Source organism: Poecilia reticulata, chromosome 12 (genome assembly GCF_904066995.2).
Source record: "Poecilia reticulata chromosome 12, P_reticulata-male-v2, whole genome shotgun sequence".
Taxonomy (NCBI): Eukaryota; Metazoa; Chordata; class Actinopteri; order Cyprinodontiformes; family Poeciliidae; genus Poecilia; species Poecilia reticulata.
In genome coordinates this window covers 10050758-10066470 of record NC_088841.1, presented here as the reverse complement: position 1 = coordinate 10066470, position 15713 = coordinate 10050758, and the positions used below count along the sequence as shown (strand labels likewise).

Below are 15713 nucleotides of genomic sequence, written 5' to 3'. Positions count from 1 at the left end.
TATGAATGTATTTTCTGTGTTATCAGGGACCTCCAGGTGACAGAGGAGAGAGGGGAGAATCAGGAGACCCAGGGTACAAAGTAAGAACGACAAATTATTTCAAAACAAGTTATTTAGGTGTTTTGATAAAGAGTTTTAACGTTGTGTTCTTCAGGGTCAAATTGGTTTGGATGGAGAACGAGGCAGACCTGGAGCTCCTGGACAACCAGTGAGTGACCAAGCTTTAATGTCACGCAGAGCAGAGTTTATGCAAAACAAGCATCACGTCTATTCGTGCAGGTTTTTTTGGTATGCTTTCATTTACTGGAAGAAAAAAAATGTCAATTGCAGGGTCATCCTGGGCCTCGTGGACAAAAAGGACCTAAAGGTGCCAAGGGAGACCAAGTAAGGATGTGAAGAAATGCAAGATATCTGTAAAGAAAAATCTTTGCATAAATTCAAAATCAAAAACTGGTACTTGGTGGATGTTAATCACAAAGCATAGCATTAAAATAAACATTGTTCAATGGGGATTTGGGGCAACAATTTGACAACAGATGTTAAGTCACCACATCCTACAATGTAGTTTACAACATAGTACTACTAAACTATGTTGAATTGAAAGTTTCAAGATAAAGAAAGAAAGAAAGAAAGAAAGAAAGAAAGAAAGAAAGAAAGAAAGAAAGAAAGAAAGAAAGAAAGAAAGAAAGAAAGAAAGAAAGAAAGAAAGAAAGAAAGAAAGAAAGAAAGAAAGAAAGAAAGAAAAGGCCATAAAACAAATTTTGAACAATTCAACTACTCAGCTATTTACTGGGTTGTTTAACAAGTTTAACTATTAGTGCAACATTATGTTAAAATCAACAGGCCTGTGACAAAACTAGAAACTTGAGGGCAGAAAGAGCAAGTAAAAAGGTTGATTCACTCACAAAAATAAAAATAATTTAGAAGTGAAAATTATTTAAGTATTTCACATTTTTAAAATTTTAGTTTTTTTTTTCTTCATCCAGGGTGAAAAAGGCAAAAAAGGACAACCTGGACAAAAAGGAGCTAGAGGATCTGAGGTACGTCATTGACTTCCTGTAGGACAAAGCTGTTCAAATTCTCTACAGCTAATGACTTGTTCACTTTTTTAGGCTGGGATTTTCACTGATACAAGTTCTTCCAAACAAAGAAAGAAATCTTTCTAAGAATCAAAAAACATTGAAGTTCAACATCAAAAATACATAATTTCAAATTCAAAATTAATATTTTATTGATGACATCACTTGCTGTCATTTCAGGACCATTGACGTCCAACAATTTTTACTGCAAGGCATATAACAGCAGAAAGATGTGGACCATGCTTAGCTAAATACAACAAGCGACTCAAACCGTTTTAGCTGCACAGACTAAAATAAAGATCAATTCAAGAGCAAGAAATAATAAAACATTAAATCAAAAACGTTTTAGGAGTGATCTTTTAATAAGGTGAATGTGTGAGACATTTTTAAAAAATATTTTGGATCTATTCTCTGATCCCTTTCTTACAAAAACAAACCCACTTTGTTAACTTTAGTGAAATATTATGTATTTAAGTAGGTAAAATAATTTTAAAACTTGCAAAAATTTGTGTTTTAAGGAAAACTGTTTATTATTATTTTTTGTAAGCCTGAAGTACTTCAAACTGGAAAAATCTGTGGAAAACTGTTTGGACACAAACATTGTGCATGGGCAGCTAAAACATTAAGCCAATGTGTGTCTCAAAGAACTTTTGGACATATGTTGTTTTTGTACAAGAAGTATTGCCATCTCTGGAACTTTTTAACATTTATTTTATTACTAAAGTAAATCTCTACGTCTTTTTCCCCCCCAATTTATTTATACATACCTCCCTCATTTATTCTGACACCTTCAAATAAAATCCAATGTACCAGTGAACTTCAGAAGTCACCTGATTAATCATGTTTACAAGGAATCCTTAAGCCAGAGAAGTAAAATAACAAAATGTAGGACTCGGGTATACAAATACTTTTGCAAGGCATTGATTGCATCACTGTGAAGCATGTAGCTCAGTCTGGAAGTAACGCCTCCATTCTCCTCAGGGTGTGGGTGGTCCTCCTGGTCCCAGAGGCGTGGTGGGTCCAGAGGGGCGTGAGGGAGCGCCCGGGGAGGACGGAACCACCGGAAAAGATGGAAGCAAAGGCATGCCGGTGAGACTCCTTCACAACTCGTTTCATAAAAGTTCTCATTCACACAGCTATGGACTTTCTGGGCTGATTATATGCAGTTATTGTACAAAATTATTGTAATATTCTACGCAAACAATTTGTCATATTTATCGTTGTTCCTGTCACATTTTCACTCTGCTCTGTATCTGCAACTTTTGAAACATACCCAGCATCTTGTACTGGTTCAAGGTGATTGGATATTTTAAATGCTGTTGCTATGAACCAATCGTTAACTTTCTGTATTTGTAAATAGGGAGAGCACGGTGATGATGGGGCAGTAGGGCTTCCTGGGAAATCTGGCGGACGTGGCAAAACCGGCGTTCCAGGACTCCCCGGAGATCAGGGAGGCGTAGGGCCAAAGGTGAAAGGAAAAAATAAATGGGAACAACTGCAGCTCCTAGGTTGTCATTGCATTGACATATTATTGGTCATGTCTTCACCGATAATGCAACTGTTCATCCGTCCACTCAGGGGGAGCCAGGTCTTCGAGGCCAAAGTGGACATTCAGGAAAAAGGGGTTTCAAAGGTGGAATGGGACAACAGGGGCCACAGGGAGACAGAGGGCCTAAAGGACAGCCTGTGGGTATTACTCAGACTTAGTCATTATGAATACTGTACAAATCAGTCAATTCAGTTTATTTTAGATGCCATGTTTTTCTCCATTTTTAAACTTGATTGTTTTTTCAATAGGGTGATGCAGGACAACAAGGTTTTCCAGGAGTTCTTGGAGTTTTTGGACCAAAGGTGAGGTCATTTCAAAATAGCAACTCACAAATTGAATCGAACATTGCATTGTCAAAATGTATGAAGAATTTAGAGTTGTCAGAACACGACCAGTGTAGGAATTTATACGTAGCATATATATATTAAAAAAATACGGTTCTTCTTTATGGAAAGTACAATCTCACCAAAAACATATAGATTTTACTGTATGTCACAAAAATTGTTGCATTCATACCTGGATTGTTAATATGAAATCTTAAAGTAATTTAATGTCCATCCATTCATCATTCATCCATTTGTGCATCCCTCTATCTCTCAATCCATTCACCTGTCTTATTATCCATCTATCCTTTTTTATCCATCTCTCCATGAATCCAACTATATTTCCAGTCATCCACCCATGTTTAAGGTTAAAATGATGGTGCTAATACAAAACTGTACAAATTTAAGCCTGGAAAAGTATGGATTTTTTAGTTTTTATTACAATATTCTTTTTTAAAACAAGATTTATTCATTATACAAATTAAATGATATATTTTGCTTGAGCAAAAATGTAAATTAAGTCCTGTCAATTTATAGAGGTGTGCTTCCATTTTCAGGGCCCTCCAGGAGACTTTGGGCCAAAGGGCATACGGGGACCAAAGGGGCCACAGGGTGCAATGGTACCTGGCTTAATAATCTAGTGAGTTTTCCAATGCTTTGCAATCCATTCCATTTTATCCTCTTGTGTCGTTTTCTTGCAGGGTGGAAGAGGAGTTGTCGGCCCTGTTGGAATTATTGGTCCCAGTGGAAGTGCAGTATGTAGTATACCTTAAATTTCTCTTGAATTTTCTCGTCTTTCGTGTTGCCTACAGTATTGACTAGTCTGTTAATTGTCTTCTAACAGGGTCCTAGAGGACAAAAAGGCAACCGTGGAGAGAATGTAAGTATTTCAGACATACAGTCAACATTATGCACAGTATGAAAAAAAAACTATGGATCATTCAGGGTCTGAATACATGTCTTTATTTTCTCAAAACAGGGATTTCAAGGTCCTAGGGTATGTCTTTATATTAACTTTCTTTCCTTCAAATATTAAAAATGGGTGCTTTATTATTCCCATATGTTGTAGTAGTTTACGAGTTTCCACTGGATGTTCTTTTTTTATTTATTAGGGATCACCTGGACCTCGTGGACGTCCTGGACCTCCAGTAAGTTTCAACTTTAATTAACAACACAAAATTTCATTTTTGCCACTAAAAACTCATTGTCTAAGTAACTTATTTTCCTCTCTGTAGGGCCCTCCTGCAATCCCTCTTTCATTTGTAAGTACCTTAATCCTAATTGTTCAGGTTTACAAGTTGTAAAAAAGGGATTTACTAAAACATAATTTCCAAAAGATGGCACTGAAACTGATGAAATGAATTAATGTGAGATTTCTGCTCTGCAGAAAGAAGATGGCCTTGTGATTGTTGATTCAGCCAGTCCTGTCAGGACTCAGGTTGGTCAGATTCAATATTTCTGTTATTTTGTGCACCGATTAGATATTAGTAGTTGATTTCCAGTCTTAAGTTTTCATAACGCTTTGACGTGTTGATTTCAATTTTAGCAATTTGCAATTTTGCTTTAAAAACGTCTATATGGTTAAAAGAGCAATATTTAAAACATTTTTGGTTGCCTTAAAGCTATTATAGGTTCTTTTTGACTTTTGTCCAAAGTTGGACTTTTAAGACAATATTTAACAGGCCAACTAGCTGAAACTACATTACAATAAAATACATTATCAAGGCAGTAAATTTAAAGCAAACATACTTAAATTATCTTTAGCAAATTATGTTAGCTATCAGCATGGCTAGCAGCGAGTTAAGAAAATGTAAATCTTTGATTCTTTTCATCTGTCTTCCAGCATAGACCAGCAATGGACCTGCCGATGCTCGACCAGGGTGCAGAGATCTTCAAGACCCTCCACTACCTCAGTAACTTGATCCAGAGCCTGAAGAACCCATTGGGCACTCGGGACAATCCCGCCCGTATCTGCAGGGACCTTCACAGTTGTGAACAGAAGTTAAATGACGGTGAGACGGGAAACTTGTTATGCTACATAGAGTGAGTGTTTTATTGCTTGGATAGTTTTACAACCAAATTTGTGATTTATTTTTCCTCAGGCACTTATTGGATAGATCCCAATCTTGGTTGCTCATCTGATACAATAGAAGTCTCCTGCAGCTTTACTGGTGGTGGACAAACCTGCCTTAAACCAATAACGGTTTCCAAGGTACACAAGATGCAACTGCAGGTTTAATGAATATTTAAACAAATGGGCAGTGTTGCACTGATCTCTTTTCTCACTGATCTCTTTTCTCCTACAGCCGTCAATCGAGGTTGGTCGTGTCCAAATGAACTTCTTGCACCTTCTGAGCTCAGAGGCTATTCAGCACATCACCATCCACTGTCTGAACATCTCAGTTTGGAGGTCAGCTGAGGATCAGCTCCCTGACCACCGGTCTGTGAGATTCAAGGCCTGGACCGGAGAAGTGTTTGAAGTGGGAGGGGAGCTCGAGCCAAACGTTTTGGAGGACTCCTGCTGGGTAGGATTAAGATGTTGTAATCTGGTGTAAATCACTTCAGACCTCATCCTCTCACACCATCTTCATATCTGCTGACTAAAATCTATTTATTTATTGTTGTTGTTGTGTTTTTAGATAAATGATGGGCGCTGGCACCAGACCCAGTTTGTGTTCCATTCCCTTGATCCCACCCTGCTCCCTGTCATCGACATCTACAACCTCCCAAAAACAAACTCCGCTTCACATTACCACCTGGAAATCGGTCCGGTTTGCTTTCTTTGAGGGCCGCAGCGTCGGTCTGTCTTCTGAGCACAAAGGGATGGACAACTTCCCCCTACAAATCACCTTCATGCAGGCACGGAGACCAGAAAGGTCATGTAGTCGTGGCCAAACATTGTCCAAGTGAGGAAAAACTCACTGCCTGCCCCCACTCCCCTCCGCCCAAAACAGACACTGCTTCACAACCAAACTCCTAGTGGACTGCAAGCAGAGAAAAAAGGAGGAAGCAGAGAGAGCAAGGCGGTGGGGTTACAGGAGCAGGGCAGTTCTTGCACTACTGGCTTCTCAGACCAACAAATGCTTCCTCAAGCTCCTTCCAGAGGATCTCCATGTTAAAGGATAAAATACCACGCAACTTCTCCAGGACATTTTAAGTGAAAGGAGGTTCAGCAGTGGATATTTGAAGTAACTTATTTCCACAATTGTATACAGTCTGTATACTTTGTGTAATATTCAGATTTTGTCATAGCACCTAAAGTAATTGGGATTTTGTAAATATAGATATATATATATGCTCTATTATTGATTTTATACATGTATATCTTTTGTAAATTAATAATCTTTAAGTGCAATAGATAAAAGTAAAAAAAAATATTTTGGAACATAGAGCTTAAAACCAGATGCTAAAGTACACTGTGCAAAAAGGCACATAAGCTTTTTCTCCACAATGTCTGACATCAGATTAGACTGTGCTTTTCTAGTTTTAGCTGTGTTATTTGGATTTGCTAAATGCCAGAACAGTAAGACATTTTTAGAGATTTTTAAAAATCATGTTCAAATTCAGAGGCTTGCATGCACTATGGGATTACTGTGGCTTTAAGAAGATGGGTAAAGTCCACATTATAATGTCATTTTTGCAAGCTTCTGGTAGGTTAATTCACAATGTTTTAGTTAAATGAGGAACATGACTGTTGCTTTATTGTAAATCAATACCTTAAACGCACTGCTTCCTTGTAAAGAAAAAAAAAATCTGCTAAGATAGAGAAAACACAGAAAATTGTGGACCTTCACAAGTCTGGTTTATCCTTGGGTAACACCATTTCCAGATTCCTGAATCTGTCACATTCATCTCTTCAAACAATTACAAACAAACACAAACACCATGGGATTATTCAGCCATTCTGTTAAAGAAAGAGGCAGGTTATGGATCCATGAGATGAGCAAGTTTTGGTGCTAATGTGTGAAGCACCCCCAAAACAGAAGTGTAAGGCTGGAAAGAGGGATTCATTATCCAGTGAAATGAGTCCTGTGTCGATATGTGCTGAAAGGCCACTCTCCAAGGAAGAAGTCATCATGGCAAAAGCAACATAAAAAGTCTGATTACAGTTTGCAAATGCACTCAGGGACAACTTTTGGTGAAAAAGAAGGCAATTTGCAAGACTGAGAACACCACCACCTGCATGAAGCATTGGGTTGGCAGTATACTAATAATGTGTGGGTGTTCTGTTGCAGGAGGGTGTTCTACACTTCACAAAATAGATGCCATGATGAGGACAGAAACTAAATATGTTGAAATATTGAAGCAGCATCTCAAAACATCATCCAGGACGTTAAAGTTTGTCCGCAGTGTTGCAAATGGACAATGATTGGCAGAGCCCTGATCTCAGTCCCATAGAAATCTTGGGGATTATTATTTACCACAGCCATACAGTTTAAGTGACAAATCTACCAGACACAAAGAAAAAGTACAAAGCATTGTACTTTTTCTATACAGTAGAAAAAGTACAATGTTTTTTCTATTGTATCTCTCTGATATCTGATCTCTCTGATCAGAGAGATCAGATATCTCTCTGATCAGAGAGATATCAGAATCAAAGAGATCAGAGAGATATCAGAATGATCTCTTTCTGATCATTCTGATATTTAGCATATACTAATAATTTTGGTAACTACCCCACACCAGAAAACATTCAGCATGATTTCATGACAGACAATGAAGAGAAAAGTTGTTGTGTCTTTTAATACAAATTGTGCAAGTATCTGGTTTAAGCTGTTTATGGAAGGATTTTTTATTTTTTTAAATGTCGAACAGGGTGCCATTTTACTTGCCTTTGGTGCTCGTATGTTCATGGTATTTCATAGGTGAATTTATCCAAAAGCAGAATTCATATATTTATGTACTCTGAACGGAAGATTTACATTTTCTTCTTGCTGTGAGAAGGACAGTGGTCACAAACCAAAGCCAAAAACAAACGGATGCCACTGATGACTGGAAGGGCTACAAATGTCAGACTGAGGAAGAGGAAGACAAGCTTAAGTTCTCAGTAGTGTTTTAATAAATCTTCTCTAACTGTGGATTATAGCTTTAAGTTTTCGCTTCCTCATTAATGAATAAAAAACAGAATACATAGTCAGCACGAGCTGAGCAATTAAAATCAAAAAGACTACAGGTAGAGGCTGTCCATAAAGGAGATCTGAGCCACAGAAGAATGGAGAGCGGGTACAGGAATCAAAACAGAAACCTCCATCTTTTACCCCGGTGCTAAGAACATTTCCAAAGGTGCTAGTGATAGTGCTGTTATACACCACTTTGCTAAATTATTCAAATGCATATAGTGCATGCAGGCTTTGCTTAATAAAAAAAAGTTTATATGCAACTTACCCATTCCATTACACTGCGCTACTTCCTGAACCCATTTATCATGACATAATTGCCAAATTATTTTTTTTTCATTTCCACTCTGCATATAAATAAAAGCTAAATTTAAGCATTTTTTTTTTTTTTACATTTCTCAAATATTTCTGTGTTTATATCTGGTATAAATCACAAGGTTTAAACCATTTCCAAAAATATGTACAAACCCCCGCTGAGCTGTATGTAATATTTTTTAGCAACTAGAAGATAGTTTTTAGACGGGGAAAAAAATAATTATTCTAGCTGGAATCAAGTGTGTATAATTCTGTAAACCTTGCTGTATACAGTGGATCCCCTCTTGCTAATTTAATGTTATTTAATGCTGTTAATGTGGTTGCAGATTGCGCAAATTTCTGTTAGTTAAAGCAAAACTATTCTTATTGACAATGTTATATAGCCGTGCTCCCAACTGGTCTTGGAGTTTATGGGGTTTTTATGTGTAAATTTGGGGCTCCAGAGAGCAAATTTATTGCAATATCATTTCTTTTATTTTTCTAATTTTTTTTATTGTTTTTATTTCTTTCATGATAATCAACCATGTACTGTATGAAAACTCTGCTCTTCTATAACTTGTGTTTTAAGGAATTATGCAAATATGTGAAAATGGTTTCTACTTTTGTTTTTGTAAATCTTTCCTGAAAATGAGCTAAGAATACCTCATAATTTTACATGAGCAAAGATTTTCTATTGCATTCATAATTAAAACCTGTTTGAAAATATCAGACAAATGCAGCAAACCATCAAACTTTGAATGAGATCATTTCTGGTGCATTCATCTCTTATTTGTCCGCTCTTTAGTCATTGTTCAGTGTCTGTTAAATAAATACTTTAAATTTGTCTGTGGATTTTTACTGTTTACCTCAGTGAAAGTATAATAATGTCATTTTAGGTGTTAATACCTATACTGTATGTGTTCTATTTAGACTCACACTGGTTTCGCACAATTTTTATCTGAGGATTCCTGAGGGGGTCATCTTGGAACATTAATTCTCACACCATTATAGAAAAAAATCATCAATACATAGAAAATATTGTAGTTATAGTGGTTAACTAAGCTTAGGTACTTAATCAAACACAACAGAGCAAGAATATTGTTCTTTCAAAAAGTATTCATATCCCTGGAACAAGCAAACACAAGGTTTAATGCATTTTATTTGGTATCTCATAAGACAGAGCTACACAAAGTTTTGTATATAGAAGGCTAAAGATAAATAGTTTATTCACCTTTTTAACAATACATATGTAAAGAAGGTGGTGTCTGGTTACATGATATTTTAAAACTCAAAATGCACATTTCACTTTACGCTGAGTGACCCAGAAGAAGAAGAGCTGTTGAATATAGTCATTTGCGACTATGATGTCTCATTCATTTTGCTACATTTTTCTGTTGGAGAATAAATTAAGGAACAACAACAACAAATCTAAAGAACCGCTTTGGAGCCGAAAGAGACGACACTTTTTAGTGATCCGAGCCAAAAGAGCCGGTGTTCAATAGTCAGAACACCGGTTCTCTAAAAAGTGCCAGAATTCCGTGAGCCTAAACCACTTCTCCAAGCTCAGACAGGTGGTCAGTCCCACAGTAATCTGATTCAGAAAACCTCACCTGCACACAGAGACCCCAACATCAGGAATAAAAATGGAAATTGATCTTAAGAGATTTCGATTCCCAGACGAAATGGTGGCTAAAATAAAAACAAATGTGAAGACTCATTTATACTGACCTAAATTGCTATGGAGAATTAGCATTCTGATATACATTTATATGTTTTTCTTGTTTATAGTCACAGAAAATACAAGGTAGGTGTCTGTGTATATGACAGGATTTTTTTATCTTTTGATATTACTGTCTTGAAATAAAAGTACAACCAAGAAATGAATTTTGTGCAGCTTTTCTTACCGTAGCACGGATAAATAGCTATGTCTGTCTTGTCTATCTGTCTTTGCTTGTGCGAAGGTAGGATGTATTGTTAAGAAATCTACTGAGTAAACAGTATGTGACATAGCGTCGATGTGCGCATGCGCATTACCACAAGGTAGGACGGATGAATGGGTAGCACAGATAATTAGAACACCTGCGAGTTAAATCTTTTAGAGGTATGCAGTACCGGACCGTAACCGCTTACTTTCACCACTGGTTGAAGTTAACGTTTACACCACATGGTGTCGCTAATAATATTTGGATATTTTTCATTTGAAACTGGACCAGTTGAAAGACTGTTTGTTTAACCTTGCCTCTACACTACTGTCCTTACAGAACTGTTTTTGAATGTCATAAAAAGTCCAGATTACATATTGCTGTAAACTCTTTTCACTAAATAGCATAATTACCATTTTCCCTAGAGTAAGTGTTAATTATGCTGTAACACACCCTACTCACCACAAGTTATCTTGAAGGAACACTTAAGTGTCAACACGTACACAGCTTAGCATGTTTAGACATTTTTTTCAACTTAAGGGAAGGGGAACACAGATACAAGCCCATGCACTGTTAACCCTGCCATACCACTAACTTTGCAAACAGCACTCATTTCGGATTTTGTCTTCATTTTATGTGTCAGATCATTTCAAGACAAGTAGGACACATACGCCTTATTCTTGCTTTTAAGTAATGTTTTCATTTTATCAGAGACAGTGACGAAGTCCACCCACTTCGCCTGGAACAAATTATTTAAAATGATATTTTTGAGTCTCACGGCCCTCCCTTGAGTGCTTGCTTTGACCAATCGCTTTTTGCCTGTATAAACCCATCTCAATGCTCCCTTCTCAACTGTTTGAAATGTTCAATTTTCATGGTTGCGTAAAATAATCACCCACATGCGTATATATAGATGCAAATATGTTGTGAAAAATCGAACATTTAAAGCGTTCCTTGTGTTGTTGCAAACGTAAGTCACTCTGCTTACCTTCTGAAATTGTCCAAACAAGACTTCTTTCAGGTAGTTTTAAAAATTCCTACAACACTCAAATGCATCATCAGTTTTCAACGTGCACAATGGTGACGTTTACCATATCGTAATGGCGGTAGCCTGAACTATTTTGAATTCTTATCTGCTTTTCGAGGTTTACGGCGCGTCTGCGCGGTAAAATGACCTGTTTTATTGGTAAAAACGATTTCTAAGTTTACTACTATAATGGATTCTGTTGTTGGCGACGACGTGACCCTCCCTGTTGATGTCAACGGAAGGTAAAAACTAAAACAAGGAAAGCTAGCGGGCTGCTGCTAGCTAGCATGTCAGACCGTTGTATGTTGAAGCTAAGTCATATTATAAATATGTCACCTAACGCTCTATTTGCTTCCACGTAGTCAACATTTATTATACCATATTGACTTGCATGTTGCGAGTTATTGAACTAAATTGCTTTTTGTATATTAATATACGGAAAATGCTTTTTTTAGGCGTTAGTATTACATCTTATTTTGTATTGTTTTATTTTAAGTCTTACGTGAACTTTTCACGTCATAATGGAGAAGCTTTTTAGGATATGTTAACGTCGAAAACCGCTCAAGGCCAACCAAAACATTGTTAGTTAGTAACTCTTGCTATTAAGTAGTTAGGGTTGCATTGGGAATGATTAGTCCCATCACTTGACATTTTGACAGTAAATAATCGATGTGTATTTTTACCTAGCTTGTGTTATAAAATTATTTCCAATAGATCAATTAAGCAATATCGTATAAGGACTAGACTACGATGCCTGTAGATGTAAACAGTGTTTAAAAAAAAGAGATGTCCTATCAATCTGATTGGATGATGCTGTGATATGACTGATGGTAGGGCGGCATTTGAGCTGTCATTCTGGGTGTATTAAAGCGGAAATTATGAGCCAATGTGCTCCGGCTGTAGCAGCGACGTCTCCCTCTTTGCTTTGTGCAAGAGGGGGAGTTATCATGCCGAATTTATTTTCAGTTTGGGTTCCCCCCAGCCCCCACTCGTGCTTTCCCTAACCGAAGATTGTGATTGTGGTAGGTAAACATAAATTTTTGCAGCTCTTGTTGAATTAGCTAGTTCATAGCTTTCCTGTTTCGCTGTGAAACTAGTTATATCTGTGCTGTTTTGTTTACCCTTGTATCGATGGTTGTTTTACCTTAAACTGACACAGTCCAGCTGTGCTGTGGAAAAGCGGTCATGCAGGTGGTAAGCTTGCCTCCGTAATTTAAGATGTTAGCTGATATGTGTGGTGTGAGTTACTTATTGGCTAATTCTGAAACCCGATTCATGTTGCTGTTTCAGTTTTGTTAAAAGTATGAACTTTGTTCTGATGGCTCGTGTAATGGGTGGAGTTTTCAATAAGATTGTTCAAAATTATGTGAGTTTAGTTGCTTTTATGTTTGACATTTGCAGCTGAACAAAGTGAGAAAAAGAGGAAGTCATTGTTTACAGAATCCTGCATTGTTTCCATTTGAGGGGTTACTATGTATGAGGCACTGACAAAACACTGAGCAGTCACTGACGCCTATTTTATGTTTTAGTTTCAATAAAGGTAATTTTTGTTATGTTGAATATGTTTAACAGTAATTTTTCGGCTACCACTGCTGTCAACTGTACTGTGTTGACTCTTCGTTTACACAGGAAGAGGCTGCTTGGCATGTGAAACCTCAGTGATGCAATGATTGTCCACACAGAGTTAGTGGCGTTCAGTATTTTTTGGAGGAATATTGCATTACTCTGGGCAGTTTTATGATCGCTACTTTTCACATTGCATCTGTTATTTTTATTTTAGTCTGCTTTTGCTTAACCAGATAAAGACTCAATTTATAATTTTACACAGATAAAAATCTGAAAAGTGTGATGTGCACGTGTATTCTGCCCCAATGAGTCAGTATGAAACCGTGCTGACCAGTTTCCCTGTTCCTGGTTGTCCCAGTGTACGATGCTGATACCGCATTCAAGGTTGAGTGCAGTGTTAGTTTTCTGTTAAACAAAGCCACTTTTAATGTGCTGGCTCCCTAAATGGATTTCAGAGCAAAAGGGAATGAAATGCGTATCCATGTAGCACTTTTCAGTTTTTTATTTGTAAAACATTTAGAAAATGATGTTTCATTTTCCTTCGACTTTGCAATTATGCAATACTTAGTGTTGTTCTATTTCAAAAATTCCCAATAAAATGAATTGACCTTTGTGGCTGTTAGGTGGCACAATGTGGAAAAGGTCAAGAATACTTTAGCGAGGCACTGTAAATATCAGACTCTGTAATTATGATTTTTCCAAAATAGAGTCTTTCTTTGATTACATCTTGCCGTAAGTTTTAAATAAATAATTATTTGTCTTGCTGGTGCGTCGTTCATTTAGAAGCTGAAGTATGTGTAATGTAAAGCAGTGGAAGGAGGTTTTTCAGGGCTTTGTATTATTAGATATGAAGGTAAAAGCACAGGGTGTGGAACATACAATTGGAACCACTTAGGTCTTTTGTTTTTATATAAAGCTCATTCTCCTGCTTTAGGAAATAATTTTTTACAAATCCGCTATGATACATGTGGAAGTGACGGGTACAGGCATACCCATTTGTGTTCTTGTTTGTTGCTGTCCAGATGTGTGTTGCTTTGTGCTTTGTTCTGAGTTAGAAACGCCACTGTCCCTTCACAGTGTGATGCTTTGCTGATTCCGGGCCACAGTACTCCGCTTGTCTAGCAAATGAAAGCTCCTTCCAACCTCTATTTTTTTGTCTCCTCCTCCCTGTGTGAACACAAGAGCTTGGCTGCCTCTGGCACATGATGTCACTTACACACAATTCTTGTTTTCAAGTCTTTGAAGGGACCTCTCATTAAATACATACCTTTTCTTGCACCTTAACCAACACACTGTATGCATACACCTAAACAGAGTTTGGGTACTTCAAAAAAATCCAAGTAAACAGTTTGGGTTAAACATTTTAGTCCTAGCAGTCCAGTTCTTGGACCATAGATAAGGAAAAACATAACAGCACACATACAGAGAAAGGACTCGATGAAGCGGATTCATTCTGAAGCTATTTATGGAGCGTCCTTAGGGCTCAGTGGAACTAGCCAGTATGAGCAATACATAAACAACATGCGTCCCTGTTTCTCACATGATGTATGTCGAGAGCAGAGCTTCATTTGATATTTTTTGACACATCTTTCTCTCTTATTTCAACAGAATTTCAGGGAGAGATGAGAGTAAAACTGCTGAATTATACTTGCTTCACAACAGAACGCTGCACGATTAACAAATGAATGTTTGTTTCCAGCTGCCAGCTCCCAGACTCCATAAATGCAGGAGAGTTTTCTTCAGACAACATGACAGGTACGGTAAAGCTTCCTTTGTTTCTTTTCTTGCCCAGGTGTGCGATTCTCATGTGTATTAATTAATTCTGCTGCAAAATTGGCATGTCCTCCCACAATTTTATCTCCCAAAGCCTTAACGAGGTGCTAAAAAGTTAATGTTGATCAGCAAACACCTTTCAAATTATATACTCACCTCTTTGTTTGCTGTATGCCAGTAGTTAGCAGACTAAATGAATTAAAAACCATAGGAGGTGTTTTTGTCAAGTTATTTTCACTTTATGGAATTAGACAGAAAAATCTGGCATTTTATATTAATTTAGTTTTTTGATCGATGTGTTTTTTTTTGTTTAGAAGAAACAGAAATAGGGGGTTGGATTTCATACATATGAAGATTTTGGCACACTTGAGTCAACTCACCATTTTGATTCTCTCTACTAAACCTCCAATTAGAAATTTCTGTTTGTATTTGTTAGCCTAAGTGATTATGAGGGATCATCTTAAATAAACTGTAATTGTAGCTTCTGTTATTTTAAGCAAACCCTTCTGTAGTTTGTACTCAATAGATATACTTTCACAGATTGTAATTGAATTTTTTGCTTCCCTTTTTGGATTTTAGCTGTTCTTTTATTCTCTTGATGCAGATTTGATTCAGTTTATTAGAAATGGATGTGGTGATGGTAACTGATTTCTGCTGTTATTTCTTTTGTTGCTAAAATCAATAAAAACATGAGCATGATAAGCTGTTGTTTTATCATACATTTTCATTACGGTACTTAAACATCCGTTCAGTAATTAAGCTTAAAAGCTTTTTTGGCTTCTCCACTTGTTCCTTGTGATTGTCTCATGTAAATCTGTTTTGGGTGGCTGCGGTTGAAGTATTGTGCACCAAAAATATTATTTTTGCACTTCTCCATTTTGACACTGCCTGTAAAATCAAGTGCTAAACTAAGATGGACTGTTTGTTGTTGTCTCAGTAGTCAGCATCAGTAATTTTGTAGGTCTTAGGTTCTAAAGCACAAATGAAGGACAATTGTATTTATATTGCTAATGCTTCCTTTATTAACTTAGTTGTTCTTTTTGTTACATTTTAGTAAGTTACC

At 36.9% G+C, this 15713-nt stretch overlaps 2 protein-coding genes across 4 annotated transcripts in view; both read left to right on the top strand.

Moving 5' to 3' along the window:
* The window catches only part of col27a1a (collagen, type XXVII, alpha 1a), an 82497-nt gene extending 73291 nt beyond the window's left edge, over positions 1–9206 (top strand). The window contains exons 43-61 of the mRNA XM_017307958.2: positions 27–80; positions 155–208; positions 331–384; positions 987–1040; positions 2061–2168; positions 2440–2547; positions 2658–2765; positions 2877–2930; positions 3509–3571; positions 3653–3706; positions 3796–3831; positions 3931–3948; positions 4064–4099; positions 4187–4213; positions 4339–4389; positions 4795–4963; positions 5054–5163; positions 5258–5476; positions 5591–9206. Of these exons, the coding sequence (XP_017163447.2) occupies positions 27–80; positions 155–208; positions 331–384; positions 987–1040; positions 2061–2168; positions 2440–2547; positions 2658–2765; positions 2877–2930; positions 3509–3571; positions 3653–3706; positions 3796–3831; positions 3931–3948; positions 4064–4099; positions 4187–4213; positions 4339–4389; positions 4795–4963; positions 5054–5163; positions 5258–5476; positions 5591–5737 (1524 nt within the window). The 3' untranslated portion in view covers positions 5738–9206. The remainder of the gene's footprint in view (positions 1–26; positions 81–154; positions 209–330; positions 385–986; positions 1041–2060; positions 2169–2439; positions 2548–2657; positions 2766–2876; positions 2931–3508; positions 3572–3652; positions 3707–3795; positions 3832–3930; positions 3949–4063; positions 4100–4186; positions 4214–4338; positions 4390–4794; positions 4964–5053; positions 5164–5257; positions 5477–5590) is intronic.
* A 2162-nt stretch (positions 9207–11368) lies between these two features.
* The window catches only part of cdk5rap2 (CDK5 regulatory subunit associated protein 2), a 36856-nt gene continuing 32511 nt past the window's right edge, over positions 11369–15713 (top strand). The window contains exons 1-2 of one of the 3 annotated variants that reach the window (XM_081613490.1): positions 11369–11553; positions 14577–14632. In XM_081613490.1, the coding sequence (XP_081469616.1) occupies positions 11501–11553; positions 14577–14632 (109 nt within the window). In that variant the 5' untranslated portion in view covers positions 11369–11500. Of the gene's footprint in view, positions 11554–12194; positions 12334–14133; positions 14423–14576; positions 14633–15713 lie in introns of those variants that run through there. The other 2 variants (XM_081613492.1, XM_081613491.1) reach the window with 2 other exon arrangements.